Raw genomic sequence first — 16,356 nt, forward strand, 5'->3', positions numbered from 1 at the left:
CCCGAGCACCCGCTTTCCATCTCGAGGCTGGGGGCGGGCGGCGCTGTTGGAAGCCAGCACGCCGGGGTGGGAACCCCCGCGGCCCCGGGCCCTCCCGGGTTTGTGTGGACCTGAGGTCGCCCCACAGAGTGAACCCCAGCTTCACGTCGGGCCTAAGAAGAGGCCCTGCCTTCTATATTTTCACTGAGCTGTTCAAAAGTTCACTTTACACACTCTTTTTCTAGGTGCTTCTCTGCGGTTGGCTAAGTTGGTTCATTTGAAAATGTTTCTAGTAGAAAACGTTTAAGCGCTTATGAAAGGGTTCTCCGTGCCCGGCCTGGACGTGGTTCACTAAAGTGGTTGCCGTTGCCACTTCCTTGACTTATTTTGAGAGGCCCGTCACCTCTGGGTGCTTGGCAATGTGTGCCCACCCCCAGGAGGGCCCCCGGGGAGGGATCCGTGGGGGTGACCTGGGTCATCTCCTCTCTGGAGCCTAGGAGGGGCCCCTGGTGGTCTCGGTCTGAAGCTCCCGTCCCAGTGGCCAAAATTTCCGGGGGCGGCTCCTCGTTGGGAGCACAGGCCTGGTGACTTGACGTCACCCCTCTGCGGCCACCGCCTGCTGACGATGCGATTGTAAAGGCATGCTGTCTCCTGTTTGCCAGGGGCTGGAGGATACAGTGGAGCATTGTGCCTGAAGTGTCCGAAGTGGTGGTGAGTTCTGGGAGGGGCGCCGTCTCCGGGGAGGGGGGGCCAGGCTCTACCCGCCAGTGCTGTGCGGGGGCCGCAGGTCCCCCGAGGCCTCCAGGTGGAGCTGCGTGGACGCCGGCGGGGAGCCCTGCCAGGCGAGGAGGGGTCGGGGAGGAGAAGGCCAGCCACCCCTACCCGGAGCCCTGCGGGGCCGCACCCTGACCCGTCGCCAGCTGATGCCCGAGCGCCCTTCACGAGCCTGGGCTTGGCTGCGTGGGAAGCAGGTTGGCCTGGCTGGGCCTGGCTTGACCTGACCCTCCTCAGCTGGGATGTGATGTGGAGGGGAGGTAGCGAGGGGGCCCCCTATAGCTGTTCACAGCCTACCGTGGAGGGAGGTGAACGATGGATGGGCTGGACCAGTGGCCTGTCGCCCGATTTTGTAAACAAGGTCTTATTGGCCCCTGTCACGCCTGTTCGTTTATGCCGTGGCTGCTTTGGGGCTGCAGCAGCCAAGCTTCTGTGACCAACCATTGGGCCTGCAGAGGCACTCGTGCTTATCGCCTGGCCCTTTACAGAAAGTTTGCCCACCACTGTACGGGGGACTCTGGCCCGTGGGGCTGAACCACCGGGCACAGGCAGGAGGGAGGCTATGGTGCGTCCATGGGCTTCATCAGGTGTTTGAGCACCTACCATGTGCGTGGAGCACACAGTAGGGGTGCAGGATGTGGTGGTGTCTGCAGGGGCCCCTTTAGACAGGGGTCAGGGAGGGTGTCTCTGGGGAGGCAGGCCTGTGCCCTTTGGCCCTGGTAGCTGGAGGTCTTAGGGAGGGTCTTGCTGAATGAACTCAGACAAGCTGGATAAAGTCAGGCACCCCTGCTGGGACCTCAGTTCCGTAAAGTGCGGGGTGGGCGCGGGCTCTGTGGTCTCAGATGCGCCTCTGAAGGTGATCTGTTCAAGCAGCCCTGCCCACCTGGGGGGCTGCCTACCACCCTCTCAGGCGCCAGACGGGTGTCAGCTAGCACAGCTGCCCGTGCTGCCCCCTCGGGCTAGGCCCCCCGGGGATGCCCGTCCCTCTGACTCTGTCGGGCAACAGGGACCTGGTCCCCGGGCTGGGAGGTCTCCTTGCTGTTTTTGTCAGTAATTTTTCTGAACTGTTAAATTTCAGTGGAAATTCTCTTTCCCCTTTGACTGAAGGAGCCTCCAAAGGAAGACCTGACCGTGTCTGAGAAGTTCCAGCTCGTGCTGGATGTCGCCCAGAAAGCCCAGGTACCACTGCCGGGCTCCAGGTGGGGGGACCCCAGCTACCCAGCCCTCCAGACCTGGCTTGTCTGGGAGCTGACGCCCGAGGCAACCCGGCTGGTGGGGAGGGCCCTCTTGGCTTGGTCTGACGCCGGCGCCCCGGTCGGTGGAGGCCCTCCCGACCGGTGCCGGGAGAGCTCCCGGGAGGGTGCGGGCCTGGGTCCCTCGACTCGAGCGGTGCCTTAACCCGTGATTCGGACCGGACCATCACCCGGTCCTCGGCCTGGGAGCGGCTGGGCAGGACCACGGGCTCCGGGGTGCCGGCCGTGGTCTCCCGGGCGCTGGGCATCTCCAGCATTGCCCTGTGGCCCCGGGGGTCTGTCGTGACCGCAGCTGCTTCACACAGAACCTCTTTGGCAAGATGGCCGACATCCTGGAAAAGATCAAGAAGTAAGTCGTCAGCCCCCGGCCCGCCCTGTCTAGGCTGCGCCCGCCACCTGGCTGAACCTCCCCTCTCCCTCGCAGCCTGTTCATGTGGGTGCAGCCCGAGATCACCCAGAAGCTGTACATCGCGCTGTGGGCCGCCTTCCTCGCCTCCTGCTTCTTCCCCTACCGCCTGGTGGGGCTGGCCGTGGGTAAGGAGCCTGCCGGACAGTCAGCACGAGACGCCACCTGATGAGCACTGGGCGTGGGCGGGGGGGCCCGGCCTGAGCTGGAGCGTGGGGTGTGGCGGTCACACAGTTCAGGGGCCTCACGGTCTGGGCACTGTCCCCACCTGCCCTTCGGCCCCCAGCGTGCAGGTGGGTCCTCGCCCTCTCGCCCCCTCTCCATCCCCATCACCAGGAGAACCGGGGCAGGCAGGTGAGGCCGTGGGGGGCATGACAGACGCCAGCAGAAGTGCAGCGTGCTCCGGGCTGTCTGTCTCGCTTCTCTGGGGACCTGGGCCAACGCAGGTGCCCTGAGCGGGAGGCGGGAGCCCCTGGCCATCACTGCCGGCTCAGCTAGTCAGGGGCGGGCAGGCTGGGGACGGGTCCCCCGAAGTCCTCACGTCCCCTTTGGAGCATGGTGACTCGTGGTTTTGTTTGTCGGTTTTAGGGACAGGTTAGTGTTTGGCCTGAGCCACCTCTGGGTTGGAGGTAACCACACACACACAGAAGTGGCTTCCCTTTCAGCTGGGGTCACTTCCTTGCCCTGTGTAACCACCCCAGGACCATCGGCCCACACCTGGGTCCCGGGAGGCCCTCCACGGGGCGGGGACCGCCTTGCCGGCCACGAGGGCAGGGCCGCAGGGTCCTGGAGAAACGGGACCTCATTCTGCCCCCAGGACTCTATGCGGGAATCAAGCTTTTTGTCATCGATTTTATCTTCAAACGCTGCCCAAGGCTGAGGGCCAAGTATGACACTCCCTACATCATCTGGAAGAGCCTCCCTACAGACCCCCAGCTCAAGGAGCGCTCCAGCACCGCCATGTCGCGCAGGGTAGGCCCCACGGCAGCCAGGAGATGCGCCGGCCACACCCCGCTGCCCCTCACTTCCGGCTTTTGCGGGGAGGCTGGTGTCTTTGATTTTCGGGGCCCTTGAAACAGACAACTTAAGACAGCTGTGGGGGTGGATTCGCTGTGACCAGCTCTGCTGTCCCGAAGGTCCAGGGCAGGCACCCTGGGGCCAGCCAGTTCTGGGCAGGGGATAGCTGCTGGGGGAAGCTGTGCAGCGCATGGAGGCTGGTCGGGGGGCCCCTACCCACCTAGACCGGCTGGGGAGTGGGCCCCACCAGGCAAGGCCGGCCCCCAGGCCAAGGGCAGGAGGGTACAGGGCGTTGGCCGTGACTGCCAAGACCCTGGGAGCCTTGGGAGCAGGGAGCCCTGGGACTGACTGCTCTCTGGGTGGGTGCTGGGTCCCTGCTGTTCCCGGCAAGGGGACAGCAAGGCCGAGATGGGCACGTTTTGTGCTCACGGGCTGGGACTGGGTGGAAGGCTGTGTGGGCGTTAGGCACCCTGTGCAGAGCCAGGACGAGGAGGGCAGGCTGGCCTTGGTGCTCCTCCCGGGGTCTCAGACTAGTGGGGAGGCTCTGGGCTCAGTAGGACTCCCACGTAGGTGTAGGAGGGCTTCCGGGAGGAGGTGGCGTTGGATTTCAGAGTCTCATGTATGAGTGTCCTCTCAGGAAAGGGTGTCTGGGAACTGATGCTTTTGTCCGTGGAAGGGAAGCTCTGGGTCAAGTGTGGGTCAGGCTTCCTGGGTTCTAGGACAGCAAAGCTTGTTGGGGCCCCAGACTCACAAGCCAGGTGTGCAGCCGGGCAGGCAGGAGCAGCCCGCACCTTGGGGAGCCGGTGGGTGGGCTCTGGTCACGCAGACGGAAGTGGACCCAAGGGGTGAGGCCCAAGAGCGGGCAGCCTGGCTCCCTGAGTGTCGTAGACCCGAGCGGCTAGGGGTGGGCTTCCCGGGGTGGAGGGCGACCCCACCAGGGTGTCCTGCGGCCGTGTGTCTGCGCGTGCTGCTTGCTCAGCTGGTGTTTACCGCCTCGTGTCACGTGGACCCACCTTTCCTTCCATGGCCGCACGTGTGTGTGGTCCCGTCCGGCCAGGTGTTGGGACACGACAAGGTACAGTGTCCGTGTGGTACCCGCACCCCCAGGCCGTGCCCTGATGCCGCGCGTTGCTGTGGTCTGACTCCGTTTGACTTGCCAACCTTGCTCTCGGTGGCCTGTCCCGCGGCCGGTCCTGGTGTCCGCAGCGCGGGCGTGAGCGCCTGACGGCTCCGCACTGACTGCACGTACTGCGTAGGGCTCGGCACAGCGCCTGGGGCGTGGCGTCGCCGGGAGAGAGTCTGCCCGCCGCAGCCGGGCTGCAGTGTCCAGACGGGTGCTCGTGGGCGAGGAGGAGCGGACCCCACGTCTGGGTGTGCCTGCCTCGTCCACGTGCGCGCGGCGGGGCCTGGGCGGGGCGAGGCTGCGTGCGTGCGTGCGTGCGTGTGTGCGTGCGTCCCGCCTTGGCCCCGCCCCTCTTCCGGCCGGCGGAGCTGACGGGGACGTCGTGTGCACTCGGCAGCCGCAGATGGCCGCCTCGCGGAGCTACGTGTCCAGCACGCCCGCCGGCCTGAGCAAGGACGAGGACGCCAGCCGTGTCCACGGCGCTAAGAAGAGCAATTTCCACGAAATCTTTAACTTGACAGAAAACGAGCGTCCGCTGGCAGGTACGTGTGTACTGAGCCTGTGGCCAGGCCAGGCGGGGTCGCCCGCTCCAGTGCTGGGGGGCCCGACGGGGGCCGAGGGAGGGAGGGCCGCCCGCCCGCCTGCCCCTTCCCGGGCTTCCTGGGCGGGTGGGTCGGAGGGGCCGAGCACGTCTGCAGTGGGTGGCTTGAGAGCGGAAAGGCAGGCCGGCTGGCCCCGAAGCGGAGCCGCAGAGCGCCCCGCGTGCAGGGCCTTCCCGGTCCTGCCTTGGCCAGCTCGTCCCTTGCTGTGGCCTCCTAGAAAGCTGGGTGGTGACAGGTGACTCGGGAGCCCAGGCCCCTGCTTGGCCTCCCGCGAAACTCCTACGCTGCCCGGCTCTCCGTGAGGCGGGCTGGAGGCTCTGAAACGGTGTGGCCTCTGTCGTGTGTGGTAGCAACTGCCGAAAGAGAACTTTGGAGAATTAAGTTTTGATTTTCTCCTGAGCTCTCTTTCTGCTGACCCAGACCGTGAACCTGGAGAGTCGTGGCCGTAGTTTGATGGATTAAATTGTGCTTTTCCTTTAAAAAACAACAAAATCCCTGCCCATTGACGTGGGAGAGGAAACACCTGCTTTCCAGAGGCTCTCAGGGGCCCCTTTCCTCCCGCTGTGGGTTTCACCTGATGGTGGAGGGTGAACGTCAGGACGTCCTTGAAAAGCCAGTGATGACGGTTCCAACATCCAGTCAGAGGGCGGGTATTTCCAGTAGGGAAGGTCACGGGCCGCTTTTGTCCCCGTCAGTGTGTGAGAGCGGCTGGCGGTGCTGCCTGATAAACAGAGACCGGAAGATGCCGACCGACTACATCAGGAACGGGGTCCTGTATGTGACGGAGAAGTGAGTGAGGCTGTCGGCGGCTGCGGGCGGGCGCGCCCTCCGGCTGGGGCCACGGTTAGAGCGGGCTCCTCGCAGGCCCCGCGGTCCAGGGCGGCGTAGCCGTGGGGACCCCTAGCTCTGCCGAGAGCCCAGCTCCTGCCGGCCCCCGGCCCCCGGGTGGGGAGGTACTGCCTCTGAGCCGGACGCAGGGGGCGCCGCAGGCCCCGGGATGCGCTGGTCTGGGAGCTCAAGGTCGTGGGGCGGGAACCGTGCCGTTCCCCCAGCCGGCGCCCTGGCCCCAGGGCGGCAGCAGGGATCTCGTTGCCCTCCTTTTGGGGCGTCGCAGCCCAGCCACCCCCAGGGGTGGGAGGACGGGGAGCAGGTTGCAGGGTGGGGTCTGTTCTTAGCCCTGGGGACCCTCGGCCACCTCGCGCCCCACTCTCAGCCGAGGGCCACCTGTTCGTCTCTACCCCCTGGCCGGAGGAACTGGCCGAGGAGACCCCGGCCGGGCCTCAGGGACACACAGGTCTCTTGCTGGGCGTCCCGGGGACGCTCACGTCATGGGAACGTGAGTCGGGTTCAGTGCAGAGCAGTGGGTAAAACACCTGAGCAGCTGTGAGATTCGGTAAAAGAAAAAAGATTCGGTTGTAAGAGGCCGGCGCGTCGCGGCAGGTGAGGGGGCCCTGTGTCTGGGCTGTGGCTGCAGCCGCCGGGCACGGTGCCTTCTGGCTCACCGGCTGGGCTGGGCTCTGTCCACCCCTGCCCCCGCCGCCCCCGGTAGTTACCTGTGCTTCGAAAGCTCCAAGTCCGGCTTCTCCAAGAGGAACAAAGTCATCAAGCTGGTGGATATCACGGACATCCAAAAGGTGGGCGCGGCCCGCTGCTTGCCCTCACCCCCCGTCTCAGGAGCGGGGAGGAGCTGCGGGGTCGCGAAGCCGGCGGTCGCGTTGGGAGTGGGGTGCGACTAGAACAAAACGAGGGGTGCCATCTGGACGGTCGGGCAGGCGTCGTTTCTCCCTGCGGCAGGGCCCCGCTTCTAGGCGGCGTCTGAGCGGAGCCCCGCAGCCCCTGTCGGGGGGTATATCCACGCGCCGCGGGCTGTGCCCCGTCTTCTGCCCGGTGGGCCGGTGCCTGGCGTCCTCGCACGGACCGGGGGGGGGGGTGGGGGGGGATGGGGCAGTGAGCTGGGCCACGGCAGCCGTCTGCCCCTTGGCCCTGAGACGCTCCCCCGGGGCAGGGTGTCCCGGCACTTTCCGTCGTGTCACGTGGAGCAGGCACAGGTGCGCACAGAGCCTGACACGCACACCCGGCGGGGGCGGCCAGGCCCAGCCACGCCCCCTCTGGGCATCCTGGGTGGGCCCCCAGGGGTCCGCTGGGCAGCACCTCCTTCCCTCTGAGGGTGTGTCAGGAGCACCCCTGTGGCTGTGGTGGGTCCCTCCCTCCCAGAGAGGCGTGTGGTCGCTGGGGTCGGAGGAGCAAGATCGGGCCGGGGGACCTGTTCGCCCCTCGCGGTGCTCCTTAGGGGGACCCCGGTGAGGCTGGGCAGCAGTGTCAGCAGGTCTGGTGTTCCGCTCACACCGTCAGTCCTTGTTCTCTGCTGGATGGGGAGGTCCAGGCCCTTCTGGGGCCCCGTGGAGAGTGCCCTGGGGTGTGGGGAGGGTGGCCCCGTCTCCGGGGGGGCCCGTGATGACAGGCACGCCGTTGGCTTTCAGTACAAGGTCCTCTCCGTCCTCCCGGGGTCAGGCATGGGGATTGCCGTGTCCACGCCATCAACACAGAAAGTAAGTGCCGAGCGGGGGCGGGGAGGCGGCGGGGGCGCCCAGGCGTGGCTCTGAGCACAGGCTGGCCAGGCTTGCGGCCGGGCAGAGGGGCCTGGGAAGCCCCTCCCTCCCGGGGCAGGAGGCTGTGGCCTAGCGCCGGTGCTGGGTGCGGGGGGGCTCCGTGTGCACCTGGCCACGCGCGGACGCGCCGCTCGTGCTTCCTCTCCCCGCCAGCCGCTCGTGTTCGGCGCCATGGTGCACAGAGACGAGGCGTTCGAGACCATCTTCAGCCAGTACATGAAGATCACGGCGGCGGCGGCGGCATCGGGCGGCGACAGCTAGTGTTGGCTCGCCGTGACGTCGCTGGGAGTTTTTCTTTTTTTAACAATTCGGTAGTGGAGAAAAATCGGACATCCTCGTGCTCTTTTGCAATAACCCCCTGATCTGTGGTTTCTATTGTGTTGACCCTGCGTTTTACAGACCCCTTGGGTCAGGGGTCGGGACTCTCGAGGGCGCGTCTTGTGGACGCAAGGCCACCGGGAAGGATGACACGCAGGACACACCGCCGAGCACAGCTGCGCCTTCTCTGTCCCCACCGGGTGGAGACCGGCGCAGCCGCACCCCGGCTCCTGGAGGCCAGCAGCTCTGCCACACCAAAGCCATACGAGGAGCACACGGCGCCCTCCCCGGGGTGAAAGACGCCGGCGACAGGCGACGTGGGGGCCCCTGGCCAGTGCCATGAACGGGACCGCCCTTTAGGGAGACTCCCGTGCACGTCGTGGGAGCGCGGTGCTGAGCAGCTGGCCGGGGGCCCGAGATCAGCTCCTCAGGAGGATGCGGAGGCCCAGGAGGACAGCCGCTTCGGGGGTGCTCCGAGCCTCGGGGCCGCCCCCGCCTCCAGGCGGCTGTGCCGGGGTGGGAGTGGACCAGAGCGCCTCAGGCTGGAGTGCGGGGCGGCCAGGCTGGCAGAGGGCCTGCCCATGGGGGCTGTGCAGGGACGCTGGGGAGGTCAGCCGGCTTTGGGGAGTGACCGCGAGCAGAGAGCCCAGAGGTCGGGGTCCGCACCCCTGGTGCCTGCACACACTCGGCGGGGAGGGGAGAGAGCCTCGCCCTCGGGGAGGTCAGCGCGCGCGTCGCGTCTCGCAGGCCCGGCCCTTCCCCGAAGCCGGCGTCCCACGGGGACGGACACGCCCAGGAGACGGCGGGGCCACCCCCGCTCGGCACACTCCTGACACGGGCACCTCCGGTCCCTCGGCTTGTCCTGAGCCCTCTGGGTGTCACGGAGATCGTTGTTTTTTGAAGAAACAGAAGATTATATTTTTTACAGAGAGCAAGCTGTTTTTCTTATTTTTGTACCGTTTTTCAGACGTAATTTTTACCTTTGCTCCCCATTTGCTGGTTGGGCGGGCGACTCGGTGGCGTCACTCCTGTCACTTCTTGGTGGGGGGACCCCGCGGAGTGCGCTCGGGAGCCACGCCCACCAGCCAGACAAGCACACGCCCCAGCCCAGTTCCCGGGGGCCCTGCGGTGGCCGCCCAGCTCCTGGTCTCCCTCCCTGGTGTCGGTGTCTTGTGACCTTCCAGAGACGAAGGCAGAGTCCGCCCGAGACCTGGGCTTTGCCCCACAGTCGGTGCAGGCGGACCGAGTTGGGGTGGTGGTGGCTGTGGGTACACACCCAGTGGGACCCCCTCTGTGCCCGGGGCAAGGTAGGGTGGGCCCTGAACTAGCCCAGGGTGACTGCGGGGCGACACCCGTGGGTGCTGCTCAAGCTGCACTCCCCGGGGCTGCTGTGGGCTCGACACGTGTCCCCGTCAGCACCGTGGGGCTCTGTCCCCACGCACTGTGGGCTTGTCCCTGCGTGGAACGGACTTGCTTCCGTCAGAGTGGCGTGGTTTGGTTTGAGTCCCTTCTGAGGAGCAAGGGAGATGAAAACTGACCACGTCCGGGGCGGCCGTCCCCAGCTGCACAGCGGCCCACGGCAGGTCCCTCTTGGGAAGCCCAGGGCCCCTGCCGGGGAGAGCCTGGAGTTTTACTGAGTTGTGTACATCTGGGCAGATGTTTAATTTCTGCCACTAATCACTGAGCTAGAATGAATGTTAGATTTTTTATGTCTGGAGCTCGAGTCTATTTTGGATCTGTAAATACTCATCACCAGTGTGACTTTTGTTCAACAAAAGGATTGTACTGTGTGAAGAACGGATGAAAAAAAATGCCCCTGTAACATTTTTTTAAGAAAACCTGTTTAAAGAAAAAGTCTTGTATAAATTATAAATTTTTATTTAAATAAACTTGTAAGGCTTTGTGCTAAGGTCGGGGGCTCAGTTTTCCTGGCAGGGTCCCTGCGCACCGTGGGCATCGAGTGGCACAGGCTGGCACCACTGGCCCCTCGCCGTACCACTGGAGGGCAGGGGGGACTTCAGCACCCAGGCCTTGGAGGGAGACTGGCACCCAGGGAGTGGACTGGGGGCAGGGGAAGCTGTGGACATTGCGAGGGGGGCGGGGGCCCAGCTTCCAGAAGAAGGGAGCCGAGGATGGGTGGTGGCCAGTGGGGGAGGAGCGTCCAGGGGCTGGCACATGCCACGGGGGTGGGGGGAGCTCAGGGATGGGGCTGAAGCAGCACTTGCAGTTTGGGGTACGGGTCCTGGCCCCGCCCAGAGGCGCCTCCCCTCAGGGGCCGTGGGCATCCCTGGGACCAGCTGCTGCCTGCAGCCCTCCCTGAGGTCTGAGACCGAGGGGGATCCTTAGTAGCGCTCGTGGCTCAGCTGGCCCAGTTGCTGGCACTGGACACACAGGGATGCAGGAAGCTGCCTGGCTTCTGAGACCACCAAGGTCGCACACTGACCTGTGCTGGAGACACCTAAGGGCCCCCAGCCCCCTGCACCCTGAGCCCCTGGGAGGCAGAGGCCTGCCCAGGCCCCTCGGAGTGGCCAGAGCTGGACGGAAACCAGGTCCAGTGGGCCAGCTCCGCAGTGAGGGGGGGCGGCCTTGGATACCACATCCGTCCGCCTATCCCTTCATCCATCCATCCATCCATCCATCCATCCACCTGTCCATCCATCCACTCCTGGCGCTGTCCTAGGCGCTGGACACAGCAGTGACAGGACAGCGGTCCCTGGGGAACCTGGCAGACATCAGACACCCCCGGGAGTGCCGTCCCCTCGCCAGTGACTCTCCTGACGACACACCCAGGCTGTGATTTTGCAGCCAAAGTAACCCCCTAGTCCCCCACCTACGCCTGAAGTTCCCACTCAGCTTCTGCCCCTCTTTGTGGCGGGCCCTCTTCCGACCGCCCACGCGCGCCCCTGGCCCCGCGGGGCCAGCCCGATGCCCGTGCCTCCGGCTGCCCTCTCGTCCACAGCGAACCCTGCTCCCTGGAGGGAGACGTGGGGGTGAGGAAGGGTCGGGAGCTCAGGGCGTGGGTGGTGCACACTCCCACCCGCCGCGCAGGTGGGCCTCCCCAGGTAACGGCCCCGATTCACGCGTTGTGCAGAGGTTTCGTTATTTCACGTGTCGGTAAAGCAGCACACACGAGGCCGGTCACTGCTGAAAATGCCCAGCAACCTTCTTCAGTCCCCGTGGTTTCCTCCGCAGGCCTGTATGTTTCACTGTGTGCCTTTCAGGGCACGGCTCTGAAGGCTGCTCTTGGCTTTACCTTTTACCTGGGGGTCCATGGGACCAAAAAAAAGGGGCCATGGTGCCCCTGTAGAACTTGGGCCTTTGTTCCTGAGGAGACAGAGCCCCAGTAGGGCTCCCAGCAGAAGCCACCACGCTGGCTGCAAATCAGGAGAGCAGAGTCACCCCAGGGTAGCGGGTGTGGAAAGGGGAGACAGGAACACAGAGGGAAAAAGGAAATGAACGTTCTTGTTCTTGAATCGAGGTTCTCTTCACAGGTACTTACTGTTAATAACACAGCATTTGGTGTGTGAATTTTATGACTGTACAATGGGTAAATAAATAAGGTCACACGCTGACCAAAGAGGGGCGCTTGTGATGAACCAAGGATTGTAATATTGTCCTCCCCACAGTATTTAACCAATGGGCAAACTGCGTCCAACATCATTCGCTGTAACAGAGACTGGAGTGAAGGGTGAGGTGACCTTGAAGGCCGCCGGAATCTTAGGGAGCAGCCTCTGCCTGGGAGCTGAGGGTCCGGGAGACCCCCCCACCTCGTGTGTGGGAAAGCTGCCCGGCTCGCGGAGATCTGCCCCCCAAACACACTGGAGCCGGGAAGCCCAGCCCCTTCCTGCTGTGGACCCGTGTCCTCCACTGTCAAAGGCTGGCGCCACAGCGCCCGTGAGATTGCAAAGGCTGATGTTCAAATATCTGTGACTATAGAAAGCCCCCAAATCCGCAGAAAAGTAAGAGGCAAGTTTTTCTGGATAGAATCTGATACATAAAAAGCCACTGCATTTCCACATAAAAACAAAACTTTTAAAGGATAACAGCCTCAAAATAGGAGGTTTTTAAGAACAAATCTAAACAAAACTAAGAGACATATGGAAAAATTATTAACCTGTATTGAAAGATGCGAACGAGGACTTACATAACGGGAAATAGATGCGATGTTCATAGACTGGAAAATTCAGTTTCATGATGAAAACGTCTTCTTAATACCCACAGAATGAAACAGGATACAGAAAATGACACGCTAGGATGCCTTTATATAAAGAGCAAAACCTGAAAAACTATACTGTCTGAGAATATAAACAATAAACAGTAGGGGAAGGAAAAAAAAAAAACACCTTTCTTCTACCCTTTTAGGTTCTGCTCTTGGGGTCTGTGAATTAAACTGACCAAAGGCAAATTAGAAGAAACGGCATACAATTTTTATCTAATGCTAATATTTAATTTTTTTTTGTAGAAAAGCAGTGGAGACCCAAAGAGGTGGTCAGACCCAGGGCCTTATATGGATTTTAATAAAGGGCAATAAATTTGACAAGAAGTGACAAAACAAAGGAAAGGGAGTTTGGGCTTCTAGGGTAAAGTTAACGTATTGGGGAATTTTATATGGAGAAGCTAACGGAGGAGAAGCGCTGTTTTATTAAGGTTGGTTTGCGCAGCACCACCTCAGTGCTAACTTTGTCTCCAGGGACAAAGGGGGCCCAGGAGAGAAGAGGGGCACACCCTCACCAAGAGGAAGGTACGTCCTTTCAGGCAGATGGGGAGGGCAGAGAGCTCTTTTTGGCATCTGCCACTTCTTAACTGTCTTCCGCTCAGAACAGCCCTTATGCCGAAGTGGCACATGTGGGGCCGCCACATTCTGACCCCCTCTCATGGGTAAAGCAAGGAAATGATACCCTCAAATTTGGAAACAGTAGTTACCTCTTCGGTGGAGGCAGGGGAGGCTCAGTCCACAAGGGCACACGGAGCTTGGGGGTGAAGTTCAATTTCTGGGCATGCGTGGGAGGTACCCCATTTTACTCTTGTTCATCTTACCCTTGTTCTTTAAATTGTAGGTGTTTTCACAAAAAATACTCTGCTTTGAAAAACAACAGGAAACTGGTAAGAGAAAAAAGAAGCTACGTCCTGCCCAAAGTAACAACTTTATTTGTCTTCTGAAACATATCAGAGCAAATTTCACCGTTTTCTAATCTTGAAGCCAGCAAGACTAGCAGGGAAATTAAGCCACTCTCTGCCCGCACCGCCCAGTTACGCGGGGCTGCAGTAAGGCCAGAGCCAGCCGCCCTCCCAGGGCCTGGCACGCGCCGCCCTCGCTCGCCATCAGGATGACCGGGAGGGGGGTCCGGCCTAACCGCTGCACCAACGGGCCACACAGGCGGTTACCAACCTAGACTAACGCTGCTCAGCGACCCCAGGTTTTCACTCTCCAGCCATCAGTTCTGATTTTTTCTTAAAATCCTGCAGTGCAGGCACTGGGGTCGCTCCACTCAGGGTCCTCACGCGCCGCAAGGTCTGAAAGGAAGTAGTCCCGGCGGGCGGGACATCCACAGCTCCCGGGGCGGGGCGGTCCTCGGACAGCCACACAACCTCCAGGGGCAGCTCCAAGGTCTGCCACTTTGAATGTCAGCAAGCGGTCGGTGAATGTCACCAAGGCACGCGGGAACCATGTGGCGTGGCGGGGTTTCTTCCCGAACGTGAAATGCTTACCCTCTGGCCTGGATGGTTTTTCTACAATTGGCAGTGCATTTCAGGGCAGGCCAGTGATTGAAACACTTCCCAGGGACGATGAAGACTGGAGACCCTCTCGGGGACCCTGGTGGAGCAGCGCACTCAACTCCACGGCGCGTCCACGGCGCCCACGGTCCCCCGCACAGAGCTCGTGCGCCTTCGGCTTCCTCCCCACTGGGGGCAAACGTCAACAAGGCGGCAGCACCTCTCTCTTTCTCATCCCCAGACTTTTCTCTCAGCCGCCCGTTACCAAATCATTCAACTTGCACCATCACTTAATAACACGGTCTCCTAAAAAACCACTGCTGAGGCTGCCCTGGGCGGGACTGAATGGTGAAACAGGACATTTCACGTGTACTTCCAAATAGAAATCGCTGCAAAGGAGTTCCAGAGATAAACGACGTCTGTTAGATGCTAAAGTGGCTGCCTGGACCCTGCGTGAAAGGCGGCGGCCGCTCACACCGCCTCTCGTGTGACAGTCAAACTCCCTCTTCACAAAGCCAAGGTGAAGCCGCATCCTCTCACGGTTCAACTAAAGCTGTTCTAGACGCGTCTTCCACACACCGAAGCACGAACACAAACAAAACAAGGCCCAGGCGAGGGGCGCCCCTGGGCCCAGGGAGGCCCCAGCACTTGGGCAGAAACGAACGAAAACACTGACAGTGAGGACACCGTTTATCCTCTTCTGGTTTCAAGGCCAGAACTTTCAATAAATATATAGAAATAAGCATGAACATAAGAAAGGAACAAACCTGGACCACGTGGTACAGACTCGGGGCTGCGCCCAAGGGACCCCGGGGCGTGGGACCCTCCCCTGGGGGTGGGGAGCTGGGTCTGGAGTTCACACAGTTCGCTCGGCTGCTTTCTGGCTCCCCACAAAGCCCAGCTACGGCATCCCCGCTGTGCGGATAGAAAGCTCGGGGATTCCAAACTCAAAAGAGTTAAAACCCGGCGCGAGCTTTGCAAGCTGCCCGTTTCCAGAGCTCCTGACTTGTTCTGGCTCCCAGCTGGATTGTCTAGAAACACTACTGTGACTTTTCAAGCTACAGTATCGTTACTTGGAGTGTTCTTCTCACTCACTAGAATGGGCTACTCTGGGAGCGTCACTTCAAGCAGGACTGTGACACGGCACTGTAGCCGCACGGCACAGAAAGGGCCCGGTGCACAAGCCTCAATCGCAAGTTAAGATGCAGGGACTCTGCAAAGGCAGAGAGCCAACTACTTTCCAAAACTGGATCACAAGCTGCTACTGGCTGAGTCCCGCCAAGCACGTCGGTGACCCCGTAGACACTCGTGTCCTGGTGGCGTGACCTTGACGGAAAGCATTCACATCGCGCTGTCCCTACAGTTACTGCGACAGAGCCACAAATGGGCCGTTTTAACATCTGCGCCGTCAGCATGGTTGAAATCTAAGAAGCCAAGCACTCCCAAATCAACAAGCGCCACTCGCCGAGGATAAGTTACGTGAAACGCAACCCAAAGACTCACATAGAACTGAAAATGCCAACTAGGTCCACAAAATTGTTGACAAAAGGTATTTTTTCTAAAATCAAGATTTAACTATCAAAAATAAATTTCTAAGTTTGAATGCCTATCAGCGTAATTGGTCTACAGTAATTTTCTTAAATACTGTGCCCACTTGCCAAGCACAGCAAGAAGGCCGAGATGCGAGACGGCGTCTCAGCCGTGTGACTCCTGCTTCGAGTTCTCTTCGATTCCTCGTGCAAAGAGCCGGACCAGCTGGCAGTGGACCCTGCAGAGACAAAGGGCCACACTTAGACCCTGCGCGTCCCCTGACTCTCGGCCCCGCGGCTGGTCGAGGGCGGAGGTGGGCCTCGTGCACCAGGACGGTGGATCTCGCCGTGGCGCTCTCTGGTCCCAGCCGGCAGCGACAGGCCAGGGGCGCAGAGCGACCTCCTGACGCTCCCGAGACCTATTTCGCAAAGGGCGGCTGATGGCCAAGTGGAGATCCGGGACCCGTAGACCCGGTTCTAATTCCAGCGCCCCAGCGCGAGCAGAGCTAACAAACGCACAGGCCGCCTCTCTCCCTGCCTCGGCCTCCGAGAACTGAGCTGACGGGGCCCTGGGGAGGGTCCCCTGAAGGGCAAGCCCGAGCAAGTAGCAGATGCAGGAAATGTGCGGTCACGGAAGACAAGTGTCGCCACGCCAGCCCGAGCGCCCTCCTTCCACAGAGAGCCACAGCACGTGAGCGGGGGCTCGGAGGTCAGCGTGGGCTCTCGGGTCCCACTGGCAGTGCCGCCGTCCGACCTGGTGAATGACGTCACAGCCTCCGGAGAGATGGTTGGTCCCAAAGACCCCATAAGTAAGTGACTCGCTGTTCAAGGCAGCGCAATCTTTATCAAGATGTGTAGGATATATCTCACAAAAGAATGCCTTTTTTAGCTTTCAGCAATTCATAAGCTGGCATTAAAAATAATTCCGGGGCTTCTCTGGTGGCGCAGCGGTTGGGAGTCCGCCTGCCGATGCGGGGGACGCGGGTTCGTGCCCCGGTCCGGGAGGATCCCACGTGCCGCGGAGCGGCTGG

At 61.6% G+C, this 16,356-nt stretch overlaps 2 protein-coding genes across 7 annotated transcripts in view; one reads left to right on the forward strand and one right to left on the reverse strand.

Annotated features, from left to right (window-relative positions):
* The window catches only part of GRAMD4 (GRAM domain containing 4), an 81,562-nt gene extending 66,158 nt beyond the window's left edge, over positions 1-15,404 (forward strand). For 4 of the 5 annotated variants that reach the window (XM_067010440.1, XM_059081664.2, XM_067010441.1 and 1 more), the window contains exons 10-19: positions 642-690; positions 1,861-1,932; positions 2,312-2,355; positions 2,431-2,540; positions 3,230-3,384; positions 4,950-5,094; positions 5,850-5,943; positions 6,704-6,788; positions 7,635-7,703; positions 7,917-9,990. In XM_067010440.1, coding sequence (XP_066866541.1) covers positions 642-690; positions 1,861-1,932; positions 2,312-2,355; positions 2,431-2,540; positions 3,230-3,384; positions 4,950-5,094; positions 5,850-5,943; positions 6,704-6,788; positions 7,635-7,703; positions 7,917-8,024 — 931 coding nt within the window. In that variant the 3' untranslated portion in view covers positions 8,025-9,990. Of the gene's footprint in view, positions 1-641; positions 691-1,860; positions 1,933-2,311; positions 2,356-2,430; positions 2,541-3,229; positions 3,385-4,949; positions 5,095-5,849; positions 5,944-6,703; positions 6,789-7,634; positions 7,704-7,916; positions 9,991-13,138 lie in introns of those variants that run through there. The other variant, XM_067010442.1, reaches the window with a different exon arrangement.
* The window catches only part of CERK (ceramide kinase), a 45,691-nt gene continuing 42,541 nt past the window's right edge, over positions 13,207-16,356 (reverse strand). For both annotated transcript variants that reach the window (XM_059081672.2, XM_059081673.2), the window contains one exon: positions 13,207-15,564. In XM_059081672.2, coding sequence (XP_058937655.1) covers positions 15,492-15,564 — 73 coding nt within the window. In that variant the 3' untranslated portion in view covers positions 13,207-15,491. The remainder of the gene's footprint in view (positions 15,565-16,356) is intronic.

Source organism: Kogia breviceps, chromosome 12 (genome assembly GCF_026419965.1).
Source record: "Kogia breviceps isolate mKogBre1 chromosome 12, mKogBre1 haplotype 1, whole genome shotgun sequence".
Lineage (NCBI taxonomy): Eukaryota > Metazoa > Chordata > Mammalia > Artiodactyla > Physeteridae > Kogia > Kogia breviceps.